The 27,246-nt window shown below is 43.8% G+C and overlaps 1 protein-coding gene across 1 annotated transcript in view; it reads right to left on the bottom strand.

The window, feature by feature from the left end:
* Positions 1-26,169, bottom strand: part of CASQ2 (calsequestrin 2) — a 67,195-nt gene extending 41,026 nt beyond the window's left edge. The window contains exons 1-2 of the mRNA XM_028102117.2: positions 25,930-26,169; positions 1,820-1,904 (exon numbers count right to left, since the gene is read on the bottom strand). Of these exons, the coding sequence (XP_027957918.1) occupies positions 1,820-1,904; positions 25,930-26,163 (319 nt within the window). The 5' untranslated portion in view covers positions 26,164-26,169. The remainder of the gene's footprint in view (positions 1-1,819; positions 1,905-25,929) is intronic.
* Between the last annotated feature and the right edge of the window lie 1,077 nt (positions 26,170-27,246).

The raw sequence follows: 27,246 nt of genomic DNA, 5'->3' as shown, positions 1-27,246 counted from the left end.
CAAATGTTTGCTGGAAAACTGTGTTTCCCCCCAGGAATGCTAAATAACTGAGGCTGGCATTTAGTCCAACTGCATGGCATCCTTAATTCCTTAGACTAATTGTTTCCAAGCTCTCTATTAGCTAGAGAATGCTTTCTCCAAATGAACTCTCCTGCAAAACCTCTAGGGAAAAGGCTGGCCCACTGCCTGCTGTGAAGGGCGCATGTGAAGAGCCCAGGCACACCCTGGAGCACCATTTGTAAACCCAAAGGACTGATGTACCAGGTATCCTTGAGGCCAGCAGTGACCGATCATGAAGGGTACCTTGGGAACATCAGCCGATGTCCCAATGTTGGATTTTGCTCTAAATGAGATCAGTTAGGAGGCTTTTGTAGTAGTTCAGGCATAGACTGATGGAGATGAAACTCAGGCAAATGGAAGAGAGGATGAAGATGAAGGCGTAAGCCCACAAAATACAACTGTCCTGTAAACTCCGAGAACCAAATAGTTCAAAAGAACCTGCCCCAATTCCTCCAGGCTGAGCTTTTGGGAAAATGTTCATGTAGATTTTTCAAGCTCCATCCACTAGGAGAATATCCACTGGTCCATTCTTATGATAGCTCGCCCAGCTTGTCCCCCCACTAAATTTTTAGATCACTGGAATACTAGTGTTTTCTTCTAACTAAATTTACTGGAAATTCTCCCAAATTCAGCTTCCCATGAAAACAATAGGAAAGAAAACTAGGGAACCAATAGGTTCTGGAGGAAGAGAAACAAGGCACTGAATTGCTTTTGACTAGGGAAAGAATTTAACATACTTTTTTCTCCTACTCAAAGGGAAAACATATTCCCTAATTTGTCTCCAGGGAAAAGATACCACAGACATTCTTAATAATTCATTATCATTTTACAGTCATGACTTCTTTGTGTCTAACCTAGATACAGTCTCAAAAAATTTAAATCTTAAAAAAATAAAGGTAGTCTTCTTGAATATAAAATAGAGGACAATTGTTTGTAATGCCCTAAGATAATGAACTTGCATGTACCTGACGCCACTACTAATCTTTTTTCCCCCTGTGTTTACTACTCCAAATCCAATTAACCTTTCTTCAAAGGTCCTGTTTTATAACCTCCTGCTATTTTTAAATAGCCATTCATCACTGGTCATGCAGAAAAGGCAAAACGGCCAGTACCTGTGTGTGGGTGTTTGGAAAGCAGAGGAGCTCCCCATATTCTCTCTCCCTGGGATTTGGGCGGGTGAGAGTCTTAAAGTGCACTTGCACTTAAGCATGACATAATGGACACAAGAGATCACAACATGCACTGTGCGGTCACTTCACCGTGCCTCATCTAAATCCTACCCCTCGCCCTCAATGATAATGCCCAGCTGGGGTTTAGCTTTACATTTAGAAACCACTGGGACCTCAGAGTCACTACTATTCATGCTATCTTGTGTTGTCTGCTTCAGCCAAGAGGTAAGGAAATAATAGGTGATGGGAGAAGAGATTTTTCTCTCCCCCAGAGAGATCACCATGGCAGTGAGATAAAGAGGCTAGGCTTTTAAACCGCTCTAGGAGCCAAAAAGAAAGGTTTGACTCTGGCGTCAGTTTCTACAATGACACAAAGCTACATTAGATCTTTCATGTGAAATCATTCAATTCAGGCCAATACTGCTTTCATGAAACTCTTCCCCATCCCAAAACTAAGGTGTGCAGAATCATTTTGTATTTATTTAAAAATAGTCCAGTTATCATGCATGAAGAAATGAAACTGGACTTTGTTTTTTTTTTTTGAAAGACACATTTGTTTTTCCAGGTATACCTCAAAAATTCCTACTTACCCAGTTTCTTGGCAAGCTTGGCTTCTTTCTTGGCATCCACCATCACAAAGCCTATAGCTTTATGTTCCAGGACCTGGGCCACAAGCTGAAGGGAAAGACAAACCAGAGGGTGAGCAGACCAAAGACAGAAAGATGGTAGGAAAATCATGGGATAATATTATGGTGTGACAACAAAAGGATTTTCCTCCATGTGTCCTGCTAATCTGACCAATTCAAGCAGCAACGAAGGGATTCCATGCTATCCCCCAGGAGGATAGTTTAGCAGAAGGCTGAGAACCAAAGAGAGAAAATGTGGGGATCAGATCTAAGATACAGGATTTGGAAGAATAAATCCACTGTACTCTGCTTTCAGGGTAGATAAACTTGGAATTGGGGGAGAGAAGAATCAAAAAGGAAGTAAAGAGTACTTGAATGACCATGGATACATGACAAGGGGCCCAGAGCCCTTTGCTAGCCACCAACTGCACCTGGAGTCAGGTGGGGACACAAGAGTTCCCAACGCGCCCTGTGTGGTCACTTAACCGTGCCCCATCTAAATCCTCCCTCTCACCCTTGAAAAAGTTGAGGAATGCCAGGAAAGCTGAGGAAACTGAAAACAAAGAAGACTGGTGTCCCTAATACCCAAGCACTGTTCTTGATCTGTCCCAGCCCCTGGGTTTGTGGAGTAGGAATGTGCACTGGGTGTGTCAGTGCAGATAGACCCAAGATGGCTTCTGAAGTGTTCCCATAGCCCACGGAGAGGAAGACCTAGTGGTACATTGGAACGGAACCCTCAGCCACAATGGGGAAGAGGGTGCAGCAGTGTCCTAGGTGGGACTGATGGCTGGAAGCTACTCTGGGTGGACACCAGCATGGATGATGACATCAAACGCAGGACTGGCATCATGTTAACCTCCCTGAAACTCAGATCTAAGGAAGCAGGGAGGCCTAACTGACTGAGGTCTAGGTCTCGCCATTTGGTGAATGGGTGCTTAAATAGAAACAGTGGATAAGCTACCAGAGAGATCATGAAATATTAATAGCACTTTTCTTTAAACTTTTTTAAAAAGGTAATTGTAGATCACCGTGCAATTCTAAGAAGTAATACAGAGATCCCTTGTACATTTTACCCATTTTCCCCCAAAGCAACATCTTGCAAAACTGTAATACAATATCACAAACTAGACATTGGCATTGATACGGTCAAGATACAGAATATATCCATAACCACAAGGACCCCTCATGTTAACCCTTTATAGTCATATCTGCTTGCTCCCACCCTCATTCCCTTCTTAAAAAGATTTCTGCAAACTTTTCACTTCAAGAATGTTACGTAAGTTGCATCCTGTAGTATGTAACATTTTGGGATTAGCTTCTTTAACCATCATATTTCTTTGGAGATTCATTGAGATTTTTGTGTATATCAAAAGGTCATTTATTTTTTAAATTGCTGAGTAGTATTTCCATGGTAAGGAGGTACTATGGTTTGGTCAATTATTCATCCATTTAAGGACATCCGGGTTGTTTAAAGTTTTTGGCTATCATGAACAAAGCTGCTACAAACATTAGTGTACAGGTTTTTTGTGAAGATTGGTTTTAATTACTCTTGGAAACATGATCAGGGGTGTGACTGCTGAGTATAGTAATTGCAGGTTTAATGTTTAAAGAAACTGCCAAACTGTCTTCCTGAGTAGCTGTGCCACGTTACATTCCCACCAGCAATGTAGTGATGAGTGATTCAGTTCTTCCACATCCTTGCCAGCATTTGGAGTTATCACTATTTTTAATTTTAGCCATTTTAACAGATGTGTAGTGATATTTCATTTTGGTTTTAATTTGCATTTCCCTAATGTCTAATGAAGCTGAAACATTTTTTCATGTACTTATTTGACATCTGTATCTTCTTTTCCATGAAATTCTTGTTCAGGTCTTTGCCTCTTTACTAAATGAGTTGCTTTTTTTTTTTTAACATATAATATATTATTTGTTTCAGGGGTACAGGTCTGTGATTCATCAGTCTTGCACAATTCACAGCGCTCACCATAGTACATACCCTCCCCAATGTCCATCACCCAGCCACCCCATCCCTCCCACCCTTCTCCCCTCCAGCAACCCTCAGTTTGTTTCCTGAGATTAAGAGTCTCTTATGGTTTGTCTTCCACTTCGTTTCCATCTTGTTTCATTTTTCCCTCCCTTCCCCTATGATCCTCTGTCTTGTTTCTCAAATTTTTCATATCAGTGAGATCATATGATACTTATCTTTTTCTAGTTGACTTATTTCGCTTAGCATAATACCCTCTAGTTCCATTCACATTGTTGCAAATTCCAAGATTTCAATTTTTTGATGGCTGCATAATATTCCACTGTAGATATATACCACATCTTCTTTATCCATCCATCTGTTGATGGACATCTAGGCTCTTTCCATAGTTTGCCTATTGTGGACATTGCTGCTCTAAACATTGGGGTGAATGTGCCCCTTCAGATCACTACATTTGTATCTTTGGGGCAAATACCCAGTAGAGCAATTGCTGGGGCGTGGGGTAGCTCTATTTCCAATTTCTTGAGGAACCTCCATACTGTTTCCCAGAGTGGCTGCACCAGCTTGGATTCCCACCAACAATGTAGGAGGGTTCCCCTTTCTCCACATCCTCTCCAACATTTGTCGTTTCCTGACGTTAATTTTAGCCGATCTGACTGGTGTGAGGTGGTATCTCATTGAGGTTTTGATTTGTATTTCCCTGATGCCGAGTGATGTTGAGCACTTTTTCATGTGTAAATGGGTTGCTTTTTGGTTGTTGAGTTTTGAGAGCTTTTTAACATTAGTCCTTTGTCAGAGATGTGGTTCATGAATATTTCTCTCACTCTGTAGCTTATCTTTTTATTTTCTTAATAGGGCCTTTCACAGAAGAAAAGTTTTTAATTTTGATCAAGTCCAATTTATCAGCTTCTCCATTTATGGATTGTGCCTTTGGTGTTAAGTCTAAGAACTCTTTGTTTAGCCCTGTATCTTGAAATTTTCTCCTAATTCATTTTCTAAAAATTTTTTGTGAAAGATTTATTTATTTATTTTAGAGAGAAAGTGCACGCAGGCGTGCACGAGCAAGCAGGGGGAGGGGCAGAGGGAGAGAGAGAATCCTGAAGCAGACTCTCCACTAAGCCGGGAGCCCGATGCAGGGCTCAGTCCCAGGACCCTGAGATCATGACCTGAGCTGAAATCAAGAATCAGATGCTTAACCAACTGAGCCACCCAGATGCCCTCTTTTTCTAAAATTTGTATAGTTTTAATTTTAATTTTCCTTTTAAGTTTATGATTCATTTTGAGCTATATTTTGGTAAGGTGTGAGATTTATGTTGTTCTTTTTTTTTTTTTTTGTCCAGCACCATTGTTAAAAAGTCTATCTCTCCTCCATTGAATTGCTTTTGCACCTTTGTCAAAGATCAGTTGACATAATTATGTGGATCTATTGCTGCTTTCTCTCTTCTGTCTGCCAATATCACATGGTCTTGATTACAGTCACTATATAATAGACCTTGAAGGTGAGTAGACTGCCTTTTCCCACACAATTCTTTTTTTTTTTTTAAGATTTTATTTTTATGTAATCTCTACACCCAACGTGGGTCTTGAACTCACAATCCTGGGATCAAGAGTTGCATGTTTCCCTGACTGAGCCAGCCAGGCACCTCCCACATGATCTTCTTTTTCAAAATAGCTTTAGCAAGTTTAGTTCCTTTGCATTTCCATATAAACTTCAGAATAATCTTGCATATAATTACAAAAAATATTTCTAGGATTTTCACAGGAATTGCATTGAATCTTTAAATCTGTATGTTAACTTAGGGAGAATTCACATATTTAATTTGGTGTCTTCCAACTCATGAACATTTAGTTAGATCTTCTTTGACTTCTCTCAACAGCATTATGTAGTTGTTAGCATACAAGTCTTGTGCATGTTTTGTTGGGTTTCTACTTAAGTATTTAAATGTTTTGAGTGATTTTAATAGTATTGTATTTTAAATTTTGGTGTCCGTGTGTTTATTGCCAGTAAATAGATATATAATTGGTTTGTGCGTGTTTATTTTGTATCTTGCAACCCTGCTCAACTATTATTAATTCTAAGAGGTTTCTGTTTTGTTTTTGTGGATTCCTTTGGATTTTCTATGTAGACAATTCTGTCATTTACAAATATGAACAATCTGTACGCCTTTTATTTTTTTGTGTTTCCTTATTGCACTGACAAGAACTTCCAGCATTATATTGAATAAAGGTAGTAAAAGTGGACCTCTATGCCTTGTTCTCAATCAGGAATTTGTCTACCTTTCCTTTCAGTTCTATCAGTTTTTGTTGCACATATTTTGCCGTTCTGTTCTTTGGTGCATATACCTTTAAGATTTCTTGTTTTCTTGGTGGAGTGAGCCTGGATTGAGCCTGGATCTATTTGGCTCTACAGTCTGTGCTATACATCCCTCTGCTTCCTCTTCTGTGGTTGCTTCTCTCGTTTTCTCTTCATTCCTATGTTCCCCTCCATTGTTCCCAGCATCTCTGGCTTCTGCCTTGGATTTCCTTTCTTGTTATAACTTCTTTGAGGACTTTATTTGCCGATTCGTTCTTCCCTCCTTAACCTTCTCACATGCTCCCCATTCCCTTTCTTGCTCTCTGCTCCTACCCACTTCTGTTCCTTTAAGGCTAAGCATATTGGTCACAGCACAGAAGCTGCTCTGTGGAGTGCCCCTGGTGACTGGGGGTGGCGGGGAAGGCAACAAATGGCACCACCTGCCCTTAGGGCAGTTTTCTCTCCTTTCCTTGGATTTTGGCCGAGACTAGGGAAGGCTTAAGATGAAAAACATCATCATCAGTGTTTATGCAATGACTCATCTGAGCTTTCCGGCAACGCTTAAACAGGCCAATCTTTCTGCAAAGTCACTTGGCTTTTGTCTATTGCCTTCAATTCATTAGACAAGGTCATTTTTGAAATGTAGACATATAAGCCACTCTGCCCTACTTAGTGCTATCAAAATGTTGATTTAAATGTTCCCTTGTCTATCATTCAAAATTAATGATGGTGAGACCTAATGGCTTTGTGATATTAGTAAGTTTCCCTACTCCTGGAGCATGAGCCTCTAGCAGTGATTCCTAAACTTCAACATGCATTTAAATCACAGGCTAAAATGGGGCTTCCTGGGCCTCAGCAGCAGAAAGTAGAGAACAGAGCTGGGGTAGGGTTCAGAGATGTAAGTTTTTAAAAGCTGCACTATCACACCCCATGATTCTGACACAGCAGATCTCAGGCCACATACCACACTTTGGAAAGCACTGCTATAAATGATGGTCAGTTCATCCAAAAGTGATATGGTATCATGTTTTTCAACTGTGACCCTCAGGCCCATGCTTGGCTCTGTTGACCCCTCTACTTTAGGCACAGGAGAGAAATACTAATAAGAGTAAGAATATAAGCAATGAACTCTGAGAATTAAACAGAATTTTACCCCTGACCTCTCCTAGGCCTATACCACCATATTTTGTTGGCCTTTAGGTAGATGCAAAGGCGTGCCTCCTCTAGGCATGGAAAGCATAGCCTCTAGTTACCTTATCCATATTTATATGTGACTTTTGAACCCATATGAGTGAGAGGTGCTATCTCAGACAAGCTCAGTCCTGTTTCTTGGGTTTCCTGTTTAACTAAGCATAGCCAGTCACTGTCCTCAAAACAGACGGATGGACAGAGCTCGCAGTCACAAATGGGCCAGAAACCCATGCTAGCTGAGACCTGCTCACCTCCTCCTTGGCACCCATAGGCACAGTCCCTGCAGTGTCCCGTCACGCTCGCCTTCCACCCTGATTAGGCCAAAGCCTGCCCACTTGAGCTCTGTCATCACTCTTGTCTGCCCTAGCAAGCACCCTTCATGGGCTGCGCCAAGGGTGGCCAGTGCTGGCAGCAACCCAAGAGAGAGCAGTGAGACTGGGTTGGGGGAGAATGTCTGGGGTGAAAGCCTGGGCCCTCCTGGGCTGAGTCCTGACATGACCCAGGCCCCCCCCAGGACCAAGAATCCCCGCTGAGCTGATGGGGCCAGCTGGACATTTTCTGCCTCTCACACTTGGCTCCATCTTGTCTCCACCTTTGCTTTGGTCCTAAATCTCCAGTTCATATGTTGCTTTCTCCACCCTCCTGCAGCCCAGTCTCACTGCATGCTCTCAGTTGCTGCTAGCCTTGGCACTCCTGGCTGCAAAGCCAGCTCCAGGCTCATCTTTCACTCCAGCCTCCTTTCTGTGAATTCCAATAGCCCATGACAGGGACATGGCACTCTGACACTGATTTTGCAGTCATTAAAGTCATGTATAAACCTCTTCTGTACTGTCCATCTTTCTTCCCTAAGGAGAAGGACCCCATTTTGTGCCTCTGGTCTCTCATATAGCTCCTTAGAGACATTCAGCATACTTTGGATGAATGGGTGGACTGGCCCAAGCACTTCATAAGTTCAAGGGACTTATGAGCCAAAGTGGGAAGAGGCAATTGTCACTAACTACAGTGATTAAGAGTTACAAATATGAGGAAGAGAAAAACAAAGAGAGTCAATATGTCTCCTGAATTCTCAGAAAACTGGAATACTCTTTTCTGATCTGACTGCAATTTTCTCCTGTTGACTTACAATCTTTCCCCCATTGGTTTTGTTTGTTTGGTTGGTTGGTTACTTCTCAGATGGTCTTGTTTATCGTCCATCCTAGAGAATGAGGTTGTCACTTATTGGTTGGTACATACAACCCTGGGCGCTGGTGCAGTGCTCATTCTTTCCAGAAACATTAGGATCTGCTTTAGGATTCTAGATGATTCTTTTGAGTATAAACTAACTTTACAAAAAAGAAAAAGGTTATGCTAAGTAATATGCAAAAGTCAGTGTAAATAAGTAGATATTCATAGTATACCCTTTCTCTCTCTCTTTTTATTGCATTATATAGGTATTTATTGCAACATTGTTATCTCTGCAATGACATAATCAAAGTAGATCTCATCTTTAAATGAATAACTGACTCCCACCTTTAAATAGTTTGGCCCAGTGGTTAATAATACAATGCTTGGCATCAGAGACCTGGATTCCTGACTGGATCACAAGTGCTGGGACTCTGCTATAAAATATGGACAATAGCAATATCTATTTCATGAAGCTGTTTTGAAGATTAAATGAGATAATGCACATAAAGTTGTTGATACAGTGTTGGCATACAGTAAGTGCTTAATAAATGTTATATATTTTTTTCTTAAGATTATGACAGCTGGGTAAGTTTCCAGACTTTGTGCCAATTCGAAAGGACCAAAGCCTAATGTATTGGAATGGAAAGAAAACAAAAACTATTCATCGAGGACCTGCTATGATCGAGGTATATGCCCAATAGAAGTGTATAAGACAGTGTCAAGGACCCTGTGATTTCATTAAGGAGGAAGCTAATGAAAAATTAGCTGGTAGGTACGAAGGGAATAAAGGTAGAAAACAAGGGTTATGGAGAATTAGAGAAAGAGAGAGCGAGCTCATGGGTGGGGAGGTCAAATCATGCAGAGCCTAGTGGGCTGTGATTAGCATGGATTTAACTTTCATGCACTCAGAATGAAATTTAAAATCCCCAACACGACCAACAGGGCCCTGTACCGTTTGGCCTGCCTGCCTCTCTAACCTCATTTGGGGCCACTCTGCCTCTTCCTTAATACACTCTTCTTCAGTTCCTCAAACCATCAAGCTCTTTCCTGCCCCAGGAGGTCTTTGCATGGGATGTCCCTGTTCGGCCGTGTCCCCAAGCCCTAGGCTAGGCACCGGCTGCAGGTGCCTGCAGGGAATGCCTGGTTCTACCCACAGAAAGGCACTGAATGCACTCTGCTTCCACATACACCCTTCCTTCTTTCAGGAGACCCTTTTCTCCATATGTCACCAACTCTGACTATCCTTGAAGGCTACACGTAAATGTCAGTTCCTTAAAAGGCACTCCCTAACCCCCAGTCTGAATCAGGTGCCTTTTGTACTCTTGTCCAAGACACGCTGTGCTCTTCCTTTACACTTCTTTCCCAGTTCGTAAGCACACCTTGACTTACACAATCGTTTAGCTATACTTACACATTTGATAGCTGTAAGCTCTCTGTCCATGTCTGTTTTTCTCCCCATGCTCTCCCTTTAGAGTACCTGACCAGAATGGATCTCAAAAAATATTAGTTCCTTGCCCTTAGTATGATCTGATTTGAATTGTGGAACCTATAAACAAAACAAAACAAAACAAAAAACAAAACTGAACTCATAGATACAGAGAACAGATGAGTGGTTGCCAGAAGTGGTGGGGGGTGGGTGAAACGAATGAAGGGAGTCAAAAGGTACAAACTTCCAGCTCTAAGAAAAGTAAGTCCTGGGGATGTAATATACAGTATAATGGGTGTAGTTAATAATACTGTATTGTATGTCTCACAGTTGCTAAGAGAATAGATCTTAAATGTTCTCATCACACACAAAAAAATTAGTAACTATGTACAGTGATGGATGTGTTAGCTAAACTTACTGTGATAGATCATTTCACAATATACATATGTATCAAATCATTATGTTGTACACCTAAAATTAATACAATGTTGTATGTCAGTAATATCTCAATAAAAGTTGTTTCACTGAGGGGCTCCTGGGTAGCTCAGTCAGTTAAGCCTCTGACTGTTTTTTTTTTTTTTTGAAGATTTTATTTATTTATTTAATTGACAGAGAGAGAGACAGTGAGAGAGGGAACACAAGCAGGGGGAGTGGGAGAGGGAGAAGCAGGCTTCCCACTGAGCAGGGAGCCTGATGTGGAGCTCGATCCCAGGACCGTGGGATCATGACCTGAACTGAAGCCAGTCGCTTAACCAACTGAGCCACCCAGGCACCCCATGCCTCTGACTGTTGATTTCAGCTCAAGTCATGATCTCAGGGCTGTGAGATGGAGCCCCGAGTTGGGCTCTATACTGGGTGCAGAGCCTCCTTAAGATTCTCTCTCTCTCCCTCTGCCCCTCCCACCGCCTTTCTCCCTCACTCTCTAAAATAAATAAATAAATAAATTTGTTTCATTGAATATTTTCATAAAATAAAAAAAAGAAGATTTTGGGTGCCTGGCTGGCTCAGTTGGTTAAGCAACTGCCTTCGGCTCAGGTCATGATCCTGGAGTCCCAGGATCGAGTCCTGCATCGGGCTCCCTGCTCAGTAGGGAGTCTGCTTCTCCCTCTGACCTTCCCCCCGTCTCATGCTCTCTCTCTCATTCTCTCTCAAATAAATAAATAAAATATTTTTTTTAAAAAAGAAGATTTTAAAGTCATCTGGTTACACTAACTGATGGAAATGGTATATTACTAAATTCACCTGTAAAATGAAAAAGTGATGAACACTGCCATATTTTTGTCCTGTCATTTAAATCCCAAATTCATAGGATGAACATCCAACACCTGACTTGCAAGAAAATCTACTTTTATAGACCCCGAACCTATCCTGAAAAGTAGAATTGTTACTCTCTTTTGTCTCTGTACACTTGAATGTATTACTATTTCATATTTATGTTGCACATGAAGTAGTCTGTAAATTGTAATTTTAAGGTACTATGTGCCTCTGGTAGGTACCATCTTTACAGCATGGTGTAAAAATTTTTAAATTAAGCAATTTCAATGGAAATTGAGATTTCTGGCTTTCCTTGAAAAATTAGAAGAGCTGGAACCACATCACTACCTTGCAGTAACTAAACACACAATTAGTTTCTCAAGGAAATGAATGAATGCCAGAAGAGACTGCTTGGGAGAGGAGAGGCCCCTTAGACCTTGACCGAGGAGCAGCACATGGATGGGCAGAGGCTAGCAGTGAGGGCGTCTCGGGAAGACAAAATGGCAGAAGTGGAGGTTTGGAGATGCAGATATGCAGGATGGGTATAGAACAGGCTGGCTTACTTGAGCAGAGAGCTTATTTGAGGGTGCTGAATGGAGTGGTGTATTTAAGGCACACAAGAAAAAGAAGGTAAAGGATTTGAATATGAGGACAAGCGGTTCTGAGCTGGGAGTATCTGGGTAGGAGAACAATATGGCGAATTGGAGTTTGAGGAGGGTCCATCTGAGGGCATAGACCAGACAGACAGGAAGGAGACTGGAAAGGAAAGGTGACCAGTTGAAGCTGATGCCATTGTCTGAATGGAAGACGACTGGTCTCAGACTGAGGTGGCGGCAAGGGGACAGATGTAACATGGGAGGTGACGTTACAAATGGAGAGTCGGTCAGACTGACGGCTCTTCCGTGGCTTTGGAGAGAGAAGGGAGGGAGACCTCACAAAAAGAGGAGGCCAGAGAACAGACTGAAGGACAAAACAGTGACATCAGGGGGGCATGCCAGAACCGGAGGCGAAGTTCTCAGCTTGGATTTAAATGCAATGTGTTCATGGCAATCAAAGTCCAGTCAAGTGCTGGAGGTGCCAACCTGGCGCTCAGGGGGAGAGGTCCCATATGGAGCAGTGGAGGTGAAAGGTAGGGGCATAAGGGCAGGTGGCATCTTCAGGGAGGCCAGTGTGTGAGAAAACCACAGGGTGGAAGACTGGCCATCTCAGAAGAAACAAGAGCAGAAAGAGGAGTGTGCCCTGGAGGCAGGGAGGAGTGGGGGGGGCAGAAATCAGAGGAGGACTGGGAACATAGTGTGGTGACTCCAAAGGCATGGCAGGAGAGAAGCTCGAGAAGGAGCAGGTGGTTGGATCAAGTATTGACGGGAGTCACGGACAGTGGGACCACCACGAGGTCTCTCCTCTCAGGACTGGTAAGTCACTGGTGACCTTTTAGAGAAGAGCTGGGCCAAAAGCCAAACCACTGGGAGTTAAGCAGTTGAGTGGGTGGCAAGGACATGTTAGAGCAGGTGTGGATCACTGGTTCAAGAAGTCTGCCCATGAAAGGCAGGAGAGAGTCATCCAGCAGCACTAGGGGGCATGTTCCAAGAGCCACGTGACCACTCCCTGGGCCTTGGGACATCAGATGCAGACCATCAGGGGCCCCGTGTTTGTCCCTTCAAGTGCAGTCCCTTCATGGCACTCCTCAACTCCCGGAATGGACTGAAGAAAGCTACATTGGTACCACATCTCATGGTCAGAGGGAAGGTGGGGAAGGCAGGGGCGGTTCCGTTAAAGGGAACTGAGTGTTGCGGGAGGGGTACCTTCTGCAGGGTCAAGAATCTGCACAAAATCGAGGACTGGGGAGCCTGGGGATAAATGTCACAGATCTTTGCTCAAAGTAAATGTCCCTCAGGCCGGTCATTAAAAATACCCTGGCTACAATCCTGCTTTTTCCATGTAAGCCAAGAAGCACACTGTTTTCACCCACTGTCCCTGATACCATCTGGCGACATGTCAAGTAATTCAACAACTGCGTGTCCTCCCTTGGAACTGGAGAGCTGACGTTTATCCCTGGTAATCTGTCACTTTCTGCCACCCTCAGATGAGGCCCAGGCTATGTATAGCTGGGCATTGGCACGTGATGGCCCCATGCAAGAGGCAGGCGAGGGAGTGGAATACCTATTTTATGAGATGGGAGTAAATACTGCGGCCTCTGGAGGCTGGAATGGGTGGCCTCCGACAGAGCTTTGGGGAAGAGGGAGATTGTTGATTGTTTCTGCTGGCGCTCTTAGGCTCTGTCTTTGGTCAATGCCAGGGAAGAGACCCAAGGACCAAAGCTGTGTGTTCTTTCCACCACGTTGAGAAGCAGCATAACAATAATAAAAATAGCACCCATTGGGTGTTTACTATACGCCAGATACTGCTCCAGTCCCTTACATGGATTATCTTACTGGATCTTCTCAAAACCCACAAAAACAGAAGTTTGTAGATGAGGAATTGGAGGCATAGAGAGGTCAACCAACTTGCCTAAGGCCACACAGCACTTCAGTAACATAGCTGGGTTCCAGCCTGACACTGTGGCTCCAGAGTCCAGGCTCTCGTCCATTACATTCCACTCTCTGCACCTGGGCTCAGAGAAGCCCCGGGCCAAATCCTGGCTCCACTACTGAGACTCTGAGCAGGTCCCAACTTCTCTGATCTCAATTTTCTAATCTAAAAATGAGATCTAGGGTGCTTGGGTGGCTCAGTCGTTAAGCATCTGCCTCCAGCTCGGGTCATGATCCCAGGGTCCTGGGATCGAGCCCCACATCAGGCTCCCCGCTCAGCGCGGAGTCTGCTTCTCCCTCTCCCTCTGCCTGCCACACCCCCTACTTGTGCGCTCTCGCACGTGCACTCTGTCAAATAATAAATACATACATACAGGGAGCCTGGGTGGCTCAGTTGGTTAAGCGACTGCTTTTGGCCCAGGTCGTGATCCTGGAGTCCTGGGATCGAGCCCCTCATCGGGCTCCCTGCTCGGCGGGGAGTCTGCTTCTCCCTCTGACCCTCTTCCCTCTCGTGCTCTCTATCTCTCATTCTCTTTCTCTCAAATAAATAAATAAAATCTTTAAAAAAAATAAAATAAATACATACATACATACATATATAAATAACCTTTAAAAATGAGATCTAATTCTTGCAGAAGTAGCATGGAAGCAAGTGCTTAGGGAATGTTTGTTCCTTCTAAATTCACTTGGGGCAACCCCGTGACACTAACCTGGTGGTTTCAGCATTACCTGGAGGGAAGCCTTGTAAAAACACAGATTCCTGGGCCCACCTCAGTTTTTGATTCAGCAGGTCTGCAGTGGGACCCAAGCATTTGCATTTATGACAAGAAATACATCCTTGGTGATGCTGGTCCCAGGCCCACACACTGAGACCCACTGCTTGACAACTGTCTTTAACACACAATCCCAATCTTTTATCATGTAGCATCTTGTGATGTCCAAACTGGCTGAATGAGAAAGGCCAGGTTTTTTTCCTTTTCATACTGAAAGCATTATTGCAATGGCATTTTTTTTTAATGGCTTTGGCTAACATGGGACCAGGCCATGCCCCTTACCATTTTTCTCAGCAGAGTTCTGTGCCCAAGAGGTGGTGAAAATGTCATCTGGCAGCCCCAAACCTGACTTCTCCTGGTAGCCGCCTCCTCAGCCTGTCTCAAGAGTCCCACAAAGTAGTCACTACGTTCCTGGAGCAAGGGAGAGATCGGCCCCTTTTTAACTAAACCTGCCATAGGTTGGTGCACCTTATAAAGAAAAAAAAAAGAAAGAAAAAGAAAAAGAAAGAAAGAAAGAAAGAAAGAAAGAAAGAGAAAGAAAGAAAGAAAGAAAGAAAGAAAGAAAGAAAGAAAGAAAGAAAGAAAAAGAAAGAAAAAAGGAAAGAAAGAAAGAAAGAAAGAAAGAAAAAAGGAAAGAAAGAAAGAAAGAAAGAAAGAAAGAAAGAAAGAAAGAAAGAAAGAAAGAAAGAAAGAAGGAAAGAAAGAAAGAAAGAAAGAAAGAAAAAAAGAAAGAAAGAAAAAAGGAAAAAAAGGGGGCGCCTGGGTGGCTCAACTGGTTAAGTGTCTGCCTTTGGCTCAGGTCATGATCTCAGGGTCCTGGGATTGGGCCCTGCGTTTGGCTCCCTGCTTGGGGGAAATCTGCTTCTTCTTCTCCCTCTGCCCCCCTCCCCAACTCGTGCTCTCCCTCTCTCTCAAATAAATAAATAAAATCTTTAAAAAAAAATAAAAGGAAAAGAAAAGAAAAAGGCAGAGGGTGCTTCAGCTGATAGAGAGGCCTCTTAAATGTAAAACAATGACAAGACCAGGAGCTCTTGACTTGCTGCTCCCGCAGAGTGCCATGAAAAGTAGAAGGGACACCTGTCCCTGCTTGACTGAACTTTATGAAATGTGTGACCAGTATTTATTTTGATGGCATCCGCTAATGACAACAAACCACGGATATCCAGCGGGTGGGGCGAGCTGGAGCTTGTGACATGCTTTCGCGTACACAGAAATCTCAGTAACAGCCCTTTATTGGGCACGACACATGTGCCACTCACTTTACACATCACCTCTTTTCTCTCTGTAAGACTCTATCCTGAAGGTATTGTTACAAGGAAGCCTGGAGGAGCCAAGTGACCTGCTTGTGACCATACGCAACCACAAGGACTGCAACCAGGTGGGTCTCACTCCAGAGCGTGTGCTTCTTTGTCAGGCAATATTGAGCGTCGCATTCACTTTTTCCTGTAAATCTGGGGGATGCTTTGTTTCCTTCATAAATAAATGTCAGATCCATTTGGTGTCCTGAGCCAAATTGGCTGTGCGTGTCGGTGTGAAGTAGAGGCAGGTGAGTGTGTGAGGGAGTACCTGTTGGCTCGCCTGGTCTGCCTCCCTGCCCAGCACACAGCAGATGGTGAGGAGAGGCCTGCCTGGCGTGGGGCGGCAGGCACTCCTGGAACAGGCTCTGTGGGCACTCAGAAGCGGCTTTGGCCTGCCCGGCCCAGCACACTGCAAGATGGCGCACTGGCCATCTTCCTGCATGGCCGGCCAAACAGAAACAGCTTATCTGGATAAAATCACATTCAGCTGATAGAAGAGGGAGCCTCCCAGGCTCTGTGGTACAGACTCGGTACTTTGGAGGGCTGGCTTTCTTGGTGGAAGAAGTCACTTTAGATGCTAAGGCTGAGCTGTTGATACGAAAATCCTTTAGACCAACCAGTGAAGCTCAAACTACAAGAGAGGGGGCTGCTGTTTTTAAAGAAAAACTGTGTGATTCTGAAACATTTTATTTCTGACTTTTTATCTTACTGCTTTACCTTATAATAGCCTTATAGTGGTGACTTTCATGGTATCTCAGGTCTCCACTTAAAAAAATGTATAACATTGGTAGGAAGTCTACCTAATGGATATCATGGCCAGACACCCTGTTCGGAATCCAGTATTAGAGTGAGAGAAGAAAGTTCCAATGGTCTAAAAACTTCTGGATCAACAGTGTGTTTTCCATCTTGTAAAATCTCTATTAATTCTCTAGGTGGAAGGAGAATTAATCTCCTTCCATCAATTCAAGCCATGATCTTCTAATAGCACTTCTGTCTTTCCACCATCTGCCCCTGGGAAGTGCACAGTAAACTCTCATCAGATATTTGGGCGGCACTTGGGCTCTAAGGAGATCTGCAATTTCAGAGTGGGCATGGGTACACATTGTCTGAGAGGGCATTGGCTCTAGGGGAGGACTCTTTCTCAAAGCCAAACCAAAATAAGCCTGACCTCATCTGATTTTACAGAGGGCAGCAGGTGCAAGTTTGGAGGATGCCATTTTTGGGCAGTGAACAGTTGGAAGAAATACCTGAATCCTGTGTGTGTTGCTATTCTCTGCCCACAGCTCCCACATCATTCCATCTGTAGATTTACTTGACTCCAGCAAGTTCATTTTACCTTCCTCTCTTGGGGCTTAGAAATGCAATCGTAGGGACATTTGCCAGTGCTAATAGGTCTGAAGGCAGGGTCAGCCTTACAGAGCCCAGAGGTTTCTGCTTGTGCTGGATATATCCTTGAGACTGAGTGTCCTGTGGTTTAAAAAAAATCAGTTTTACCCATTTTTCAGTGGGATGAATCAAGGATGACAAAACATCCCTGAATCTGACAGAGTCAACCTAATTTTATGCCTTTCCACTCAATGCTTTTTTAAAATTAATTTAACTTTAAAAAGAGATCCGGGAGAAATATATTTTTGATATAGGCAATAGATTTATAATTACTTGCCTTTCCTTCTCTCTCTTTTCATCCATCCATCCATCCATCCATCCATCCAACCATCCATCCATCCAGGTTTTGCTGGATTTCTTTTAAATCCTAAGTAGGTGTGAAGCATTAGCCCATTTGCTCACACTGGTCATTTCGGTACAACATAGTCCTACTGTACAATTAAATGTTGCTCAAGTGTGGGTGAAAATCCAGAATACAAATTAAAGACACTTGTCCCTTTGTAAGTTGGCACTGCTTACAAACACAAAGCAATCCCTTTCAGCTGTTCCTTGGTGTCATGGAAGGAACATGTCATTTGGAACCAAATAGATATGAGTTCAAATCCTGATTCCTGCTCTGCCATTTTATAGCTTTTTGACCTCGGGCAATTTCTACTTAACTTTTGGGATCATTTCTTTGCATACATTGTGAAAAAATGCTGTAAGAATTAAGTAAAATAATATATATAAAGTGCCCATATTGGGTATCGTTTATGGTAAATTCATAATAAGTGCTATCTCCCTTCTCCTTCTTCTCTTCTGTTCATTTAACATTCACTCAACAAACACTGCTGAGTGCCCACCATGAGCCAGACACTAACGTAGGTGCTGGCATACAGCAATGAAGAGAACATTTTGCCTTTGCCTTTGTGGATTTTACATTCTGTAAGGGTGTCAAACAATGGGCAATGTGTCAGCTGAGCGCTAGGAGAAAAACAGAGTAAGGAAGAGAGGTTAAAAGGAGTGCTCGGAGAGTGGGCTATGGAGATCAGGGAAATAACTTCTTTCATAAAGTGTCATTTAAGCAAAGAACTAAAGGAAGTGAGTTCTTAGCATTAATAAAAGAACATCTCTTTAGCTATAGGGAGCCATGTCATCTGCATTTTGTTTTTTTTTTTTAAGATTTTCTAAAAGATTTATTTATCTATTTGAGAGAGAAAGAGAATGAGCACATGAGCCAGGGGGAGGGGCAGAGGAAGAGGGAGGAGAGGGAGAGAGAGACTCTTCAAGCAGACTCCACGCTGAGCTCGGAGCCCAACCCAGGCTTGATCCCAGGACCTGGGATCATGACCTGAGACGAAACCAAGAGTGAGCTGCTTAACTGACTGAGCCACCTAGGCACCCCTCATCTGCATCTTGAAGGAAGCAGGTATGAATATGTGATGGATAAATGAAAGAATGAATATTTCTCTTTGGGTGGTCATAGGGTTGTTTCAAGCTATAGAACCCTTACTAGTTTGCTTTAAACAGCTTTCCCATAGTTTCCTGTCAAACACGTTAACACCTTATTATCCCATATTCTCCAGGGTCTTAGATTTGTCATTTCTTTGTGGAAAAGGGCAATGTGACACAGCAACCAAATAGATGGTTTTTTCCCTTCTGAAGGCGTATCCTGTACCCTGACAAAAGAAGTAGGGTAAGTCTTCCCATGGGCCCAAGCATCCCTTTTTAAGGAGGTCCAAGATGTTAGTCATTAGCTGTGAGAGGGGACAGTGGGAGAATACTAAGAGGCTTGTTTGGTCCTAGAGCAGACCTGAACCCCTACAGCCCCAGAACGAATTTATGCCCACAGTTCAAACCAGGGGTATGCTAACAGCTCCAACACCATTTGAGAGAGTCAACGGACCAAAGATCAAGTAGTTGCAACACGATTCTGGTTATCTGGAAAATTTCTCTAGAGAAATTTTCTCAAGAGACCACAGCTGTGCTTTGCAAACTTTAACATGCCTATGAATCACTTAGAGGATCCCATTTAAATGTAACGAGCACCCAGGTGATGCCTTTGCCCGTGCTCTGGGGTCCGCATTCTGAGCATCAAGTCTCATGTGTCCACAAGCTTGACTGCACATGAGAATCACCCACGGAGCTTTTAAAAACTGTAGTACCTGGATTCATCCCTTACCCCATCACCAATGAAATCAGTATCTGGGGGGAGGAGACCCAGGTACCAGTATTTTTTTTTTAAGTTTTATTTGAGAGAGAGAGAGAGAGGAAGAGTGCACATGTGAGTGGGGGGTGGGGGGTAGGGCAGAGGAAGTGGGAGAAAGAGAATCGCAAGCAGAATCCCCTCTGAGCAGAGTCTGATGCAGAGCTCAATCTCACGACCCTGAGATCATGACCTGAGACAAAACCAAGAGTTGGAGGCTCAACCAACTGAGCCACGCAGGCGCACCCAGGAGCCAGTATTTTTTTAAAAACTCTTGGTGATTCCAGTATGTAGCCAAGGTTGAGAACTATTACAATTGGCCAAGAACATGGTCTAAATTTCAAGCAACAGGTAAAGAGAATTAGCATTTGATAAGCACTGGGTATATTTCAGGCACCCGTTTAGGCATTCTACATAGATTAATCTCCTAAATAGTAATCAGCATAACAAAATAATATCTGATTCGTGTACAGCTTCTTATAATTTTGTAAGAAATTTTTATTCACGTGCTTTCATTTAAGTCTTTTAACTCACTGATAGAAACTACATGACTGGTTTAATAGATGCGTGAAATGAGGTGCCTAGCCATGACTTGCTCTGGATCAAGAAGCAAGTGTAAGAGAATTTCAGGCACTCCGAGCTCCAGTTGTCTGCTTTTCCTGAGCATGGCTCCCTCATCTGAAGTTGGATATAAGAGGACGGCCATGCTCAGAAAATGCACGAGAGTCATGTCAATGACATTGGGCATACTGCAGGGTCTAAAGAGGTTGAATCACTCACTCCCAGCCAAAGAGATTTCACTGATATGCAAATTGATTAGGAGACTATGTTCTGAATAGAGAAGGGAGCTCAGTCTGTTAGGGACCTTGGTAGACTGGGAGCAGCAGTATCAAGAGACTTCCTTAAATAGCAACAGAACCCAGAGCCCTACATTGACCAGGATTCTGATTCTTGATTCTGCTACAGGTGGTGAAACCAGCCACCCCACCCCCGACAGGGCCTAATGAATAATCTGTGCCAGAATCACCATCAACAATTATTGAAAAATAATCTGTTTACCAGCACTGGAAAATTGGTCATAACAAGCTGTCTTCCTACTGGTAAACAGGCCATTTCCAATCATTTTATGTGATGATGCTGTATTCAGTATCTAAGAGGGCCTAGGAGAAAGCAGGTTGTATGTGGATGGCAGCAGCTTTTATGTGGTGAGCGGAAGTGAGACCTCCTTAAGCAGGAAGAACAGAAGGTCTCCACAGGTGGATGCTGAGGAGCAGCCTCTGACCTCGCACCCTAGCTGAGGTCTGTTGAAAAGTACCAGGAGCACTGGGTCAACCTGCCATGCAACTACCAGGATGGTGTGGCTATTCCTGCAAGACCCCAGGCTGCCTGCCCATCTAAGGGACCTAGCTCATCCTAAACAACCGAAGCGGTGGTCACCGTTCACAATGAGGAAAGCACAGCTCGTTCATCATCTGTTCACTGACTCATTCATTCATGTATTCATGCTAACGTGACTCAGAGTCCGATAAGAACAACGGATATTTGATGAATTGATATTTCTGTTCAGGGATTCACATTACTTATTTTCATGTTCTAAAACATTCCATAACTTGCCTGAGAAGATCCCCCATGGTTTCTCCCAATCCAATAAATGCATATTGGTTACAGGCTGGCTTATTTAGTCGCTCCAACAAAACACACGTACACAGTTAATAGTACCAACTTTGAACATGAGATGTGATATAGAACGCCCAGAGATCCTACAACCGAGGTCCATGCATGTCTCCTTTCTCCTTTCCTTCTAGAGATGTTGAGGTAGCAAGACATTATTTCTATATGAGCATGAAGCTCACTAGGAAAAAGTTTTGGTCCTTTTTCCTTTCTTCTTAGTCAGGCTGGATGCTGTTTTCCTGGAAGGGGAGTGGCATAGAGGAAAGGAAGTGGGCCTTGGACTTGGGGATAATATCTGTGTGAAGGCAGGCAGGGCAGGAAGAAGTAAACAGTTCCCATACCCGGGTTGGGTGTTTAGCATGCCATTTCCAGGGAGCTCAGGTATTCCTAATGTGGATGCCATATAGCTTATGCACAGCCCACTCAGACTCCTTCTGCCATCCAAGTACATTTCTGCCACATTGTCACACCCCCAGCTCGTTCATCCAGCTGTGTTTTTGACTCACAATCAGATTTTGGTCCTTGACCATATGAATTTGATTCCATTTGCTTTTTCCACTTCTTCTATCACCAAGTTTTCTTTGAATTCAGGTTGCCCCCGGGAAGCTTCCAATCCAGAGGGAGAACTTTAACATATGTCTCCGTGGAGAGAAAGAGTAAGTTAGAAGGAGCTGGAAGGAAACTGGAAGCACCCTTCAAAGATAGACTGCACTGTGACTGAGAATGTGGAAGAGTCTAGCTCATGAATGGCGTGGGCAAAGTGGCTAAGTGTATCAAGCACAGACTCAGCAAAGCCTTGGAGATCAGAAGGAGAGCTGCACATGGGGGGCAGACATCAAGAATCTGTGAGCAAGGCAAGTCCCTCCTGCTCTCTGGGGCTTAGCTGGCTGTGAATAAGCAACATGGCACCATGTTACCAGTCCTAAGCTCTCTGCAAGTGGCCTGGTGTCCTCAGTCTGTAAAGAGACGGGGTTAGGCTGGGTGGTGTCTAAAATTATCACTGCAGAGGGGAGTGTGGGCTGCAAGTTGCCAATATTTGTCGCGTACCTTCCATGTGCCTGGAAGGTACGTGACATGCTCTTGCCATGCTAACTCATCGTCACACCACCACTGTCTCCACCTTACAAACAAGGAGCCTGAATGCAGACAGACTTCTTCCTTGGGAACTAGACCCAAGTCTATCTGATTCGGAAGCCCATGTTTTGGAGCATACCACCTCTCAAGCGTTCCAACCTGAGAGAGATCGATGACGTTGGAGGACTCTCTCTGGCAACACATGATAGCAGCAGTGGATTGCATTACAGTTTCAAGGGGGAAGTAGAAGCAAGAAACAAAAGAGCAAGGAGGAATTGAAATCATTGGGCAGATCCCCCTCTTGGGTCTGAGTTCTGTGATGCTAATAGAATTTGGCCACTGCGGTGTAACTCCATGTACTGTCTTGACAGCATATAAAATTGCAACTCCCTTTATAATGGTATTGACACCTCAATAGAAAACTGGCGGAAAGGCACAGAAAAATAATTCATGGGAGAAAAAAATGTAAATGGCAGATAATTTTATGGAAAAAATTCCACCTAGCTAAAAAAAAGTCAAAGAATTTCCATTAAAACTATACAACAAAAATCTAAACAAAGATTTTTAAAACTCTGAAAAATGTGTCAACATCCCAAAATAGGCCAATTGTCTTAAAAATATGCATGGTCATACAATAGAATGCTAGGCCAGCATTAACATTATGTTTGTCAAGAATATAAAACTCTGTAATGACACAGGAATACTCACAATATATTAAAATGATAAAGCAGGAAACAAAACCGTATAAATGGTACAAACCCATTGAAAAATGTATGTTTACATATAGACAGAAAATATGGGAGAGAAATCTCTCAGAATATGAACTGTGTTTCTTTCTGCATCGATTTCTATTGCCTTTCTTTTTCTTTTCCATGTATTCTGACATTTCTCAGTGAGTATGTGCTATTTTGTGGATGAAATGCCCAACCAGGAATCAGGATTACCAGCTGCTTGAGTCCCATCACTACAAAGCCACAACTCTGAAGTAAAGAGTTCAGAACAATCTAGATGGTTCTCAAGGCAACATTTCATCTGACATGTCATTCATTCAGCAAGCCTCTACAGAACACCTCCACCAAACTATGTACCCTGCATCACCCCTGGTGCCTTCCAGAGCTGGACCACACCACCCCTGGTGCCTTCCAGAGCTGGACCACACCACCCCTGGTGCCTTCTAGAGCTAGACCCAGCCAAACTGGACAGCAGTTTGAGCTTGGTGCCTTCTGGTGTCATTTTATTAGCCCTTTTTCTGCCCAAGCTTTTAGTGAACTTACATTGTTTCCCTACTTCCCTTCCATTTATCAAACCTTGTTCTCACTCAGGACTCAAACTTGGTCAGAGGCAGGTACAAGTGATTGGCAACATTTTAAAGGACTTGCCCATAGGGCCTTAACCAAGTAGGGACAAAAACCCTACCCTAAAGGAATGAGGCCCTCATGACCAAATTTTAGGAAAATTTGGTGAGGAAATACTTGATTGCTCTCAGAATCCTTGCTCTTGCAGTTCCTTCCCCAGCCCTTGCTTATTGCCTGGTAAATTCTACTCATTGTCACAAACCAGTTCTTCCTTGTCATGCCTTCCACATCTCTGCCAGAGAGCCGGCCTTTTGCTCTTTGAGCTCTCAGAGAACCTTAGAACTCGCTTTACTATTACAAAGACCCCCTTGCACTGTAGCTTTTTGTTTGCCCTTCTTCCATAAGGGATCCACAGCAGGGTATCTAACAGCTAACTAAACATCACCTCATTTGGTTACAGCAGTATTGCAATGCAGGGGCTAAGACCGCCTTCACCTGCACTAGTTGAGTGACCCTGGACAACTTACCCTCTCTGTGCCTCAATGTCCCCCTCTGTAAAATGGGGATAGGAACTATGCCTATGTCATAGAAATACTGTAAGGATTCAACACACTAACATACCCAAAGTGCTTAGAACAGTCTCCATACACAGTAAACATCCAATAAATATTATTATTATTTAATTATTTCTTACACGTATATGATGATTATTTTTTCCCTATTTATAGATAAGAGACTCAGAGAAATTAAGTAACCTACCCTATATCATGTGCCCAGGAAAGGCAAAGCCAGAATATAAGCTAGATCTCCTGACTCCAAGTTCTGTGTCTTTCTCCCCCTAATGATGTCCACTTCACTTTTACAGCCTGTGGGATATCACCTATGTCCCATCGGTGTCTGCCAGGCACTCTTGGATCAAAGGTGTCTGAAGGGATGGTGAGCCCAGGGGAAGTCCCTTCTCAGGTCTACTTGGCCCTAGGTCTTTGGGGGAAGATATGTTCTTGAGGGAGTGTGTGTGTATGTGTTTTAATATGCTGGGGAATCAGAAATGGGAGGTCATTATTGTATTGGCATTCTTTTTGAGTTCTAGGCTACCAGACAGTGATGAGCATATAGGGTAGAATCCTTATGACTTCAATGAACTTTTTCAGAAAAATGTCTCTCGATAACTGAGTAGGGCAGTTTGAAACAGAGGTGATGATGTGAGCGAGGATTTCAGGGGCTAAGCAGCAGCTATGCTATACACCCTGGTTTTTTCCAGCCTCTGATGTTCCCACATATAGTACAAAGATCTAAAAACTGTCCCTGCTTTCTCTTTGCTTGCAACCCATAGAGGGAACTGAATTTCCACTTCCAGCCCCCAGGATAAGCCTGAGGAAAAATATGATGGTAGTGATGATATTTTTAAAATGCTTAGCTCTTTGTCAACCCAAGCTCTCTGTAACAACCACACCACCCTACAGAAGAGCTCTGAAAATAGGTGTTTGTATGATGATCAGAAGACACTTAGGATTCTGAAGTACTTTTTAAATTACCAAAGATATTTTACTATATTTGAGATGGTTTTCACGGAATTTATTAGAATCTATTTTGGAAGGGGGATTCAAATCTACATGTGTTTGATATATGGTAACTCTGTCAATCGAAGTATTTGATTAAGCTGAGCTTTCTGATGTGCTAGTTAATAAGCTGCTGTGATTTTCAAATAGCCCTGTCCCCAGGTTTATGCCTGGGTTGAGCATGGGGCTGAGAAGGCATCTTGGTGACTACTAGAATTCCTGGCATTCACAGGTGCTCCTGAAGTGTAAGCAACCTTACACTGTCCAGGAGGTGCTGCGGGAATCAGCCTTGGGGCATTCACCAAGGATTATAGAATGGGCCCCTGTGCCAGGCTCACAAACAGCCCATGTAATGCAGATAAAATAAGAACTGACTTCAGCATCTGCCCTGAACACACACCAAGAACTTTCTGAGGAAAAAAAAAATCCCCGTTAATTAACGTGCAGCTACAGATCTTCACACATGTACTCTGTGCAATGTTGACTGACCCCAAATCACAAGAGGCGAAGATCACTTTGTGATATTCCCCATCTGACCCATGGAGGAAAGCAAGGTCAAATGCCTCCTGTCTCTCCAGGATTGTGGGGAAACTTCAGGGAGCAGAGGTGGGGAGTTAGCACAACGGATGAAACCCACAAATCATCTCTGAATTGCATTTCAGCCAGGCTTCTCCATGATAGCTTTAACATTATCTCAGAAAAAGAGTTGCTTGGGACTATTGCCCTTGAAAAGTCAAGAGGACCATCATGTGACAGAGTTTAAGTCAGAACTGTGCCTTGTACAACATGTCTAATTGCCCTCATTTTCGGAGCCGGGACCCACCCTTTGCTCTTCCCACAGCCCAGCTTTGCAACAAGAATATCTTCATATTCAAACCAGACTAAAATGCAGCCAGACTTCAGGACAGAGTCTCCGCACCCGCGTTCCCGCATCCCAGCCGCTGGTCAGCCTGTGCTCACTGGGACAACGTAGTCAGCAGGCCCCCTGCTTACCTCGAGCACAATTTCTTTCAGCTGGAACTGTTTCTGTGCGACTTTGTCTGAAGACACGGACTCGTGGTAGTAGAGGCAAAGCATGCTGTATTTCTTCAAAACCTGCTTGAAGTTCTTCTCAGTGAGACTTACCACGCGGTCCTTGCCATCATACGTGGGGAAGTTGAGCCCCTCTTCTGCCTGGCAGGAGGACAGCAGGTAAAGCCCCACGATGAACAGATGCGTTCTCTTCATCTGGGAAAAGTTTAGTTTTACTTTCCCAGAAAGACTGAGTACGGGAAAGCAGACGGAAGACTCTCAGAGGACTGGTTGAGGGAAGTAGGGAGCAGAGAGGCGGATTTGGTCCCTCCCCTCTGTCCCTTCTGGGCCTGAGGACTGACTCCCCACCGCCTGGGCTCCAACTAGCAGTACTCGTGGGCTCAGGACACATGCGTGCGGAGACTGAGGGCCAGGCTGAGCGGCCAAGCCCCAGATACCTCGCATAGCTTGGCCCAGCCCCTGTCTCATCAGGAACTCCATTTTTAGGATGCAGTTGTTTCAGGCTAAAAATAAATCATGCAATGAATAAAAAAGTTAGATATGACTCTGTTGAGGGATTCGCTGATATAGTCTGTCAGAGTGGTGGAAAGGGAGGAGGCAGGAGGGAAAGAGGGAACGCATGCACAAGAAATAAGGAGGCCAGCAAGGTCAAGGAAGAGAAAGAAACTCAAGAAGGAGGGAGAGAAAATGAGAGTGGGACAAGCCAACGAAGATGTCTGCATGTACACAGGGCCACCCAGACCTCAGATTGGTTCAATTACCATAGGGAGAGAATTCAGCCTGTCCCCTCCTGGCAGGCTGCTTGTCCCCTATGTGCACTGCTCACGCAGGAGCCAAGTGCAGCCCTGAGGTGAGCTTCACATTCTGCACCTGCCTTTCCCTGCCTCCCATCCTCTCTTCTTAGGAACTGGGCCCTGGCTGGCCGCTGTGCCATGCATGCTCATGTGGCTTTGCCAGGCACTAAGCAAGGGATTTAGGGGCACCCTTCCTGCCAGCCTACCCAGGGCCACAGTTCCTCTTGATTTTGGCTTAGGTTGTGATCCCGAGGGTCCTGGGATTGAGCCCCACATCTGGCTCCATGCTCAGCGGGGAGTCTGCTTGAGTTTTTCTCTCCCTCTGCCCCTCTCCCTGCTCACACACTCTCTCTCTCTAAAGTAAATAAATAAATAAAATCTTAAAATAAAATTTTAAATATTTTAAATAAAAGTTCAACAGTCTTCCTCAGGAACCCCCTTAGATTTTTTGCTACCACCTCTGTACCTCTGTCATTTTTTTTTT

This window comes from Eumetopias jubatus, unplaced genomic scaffold, assembly GCF_037043125.1.
Source record: "Eumetopias jubatus isolate StellerSeaLion01/CBP00866 unplaced genomic scaffold, mEumJub1_p1.0 scaffold_4, whole genome shotgun sequence".
Lineage (NCBI taxonomy): Eukaryota > Metazoa > Chordata > Mammalia > Carnivora > Otariidae > Eumetopias > Eumetopias jubatus.
The sequence above is the reverse complement of the archived record's forward strand: the minus strand, read 5'-3'. Positions and strand labels throughout refer to the sequence as shown.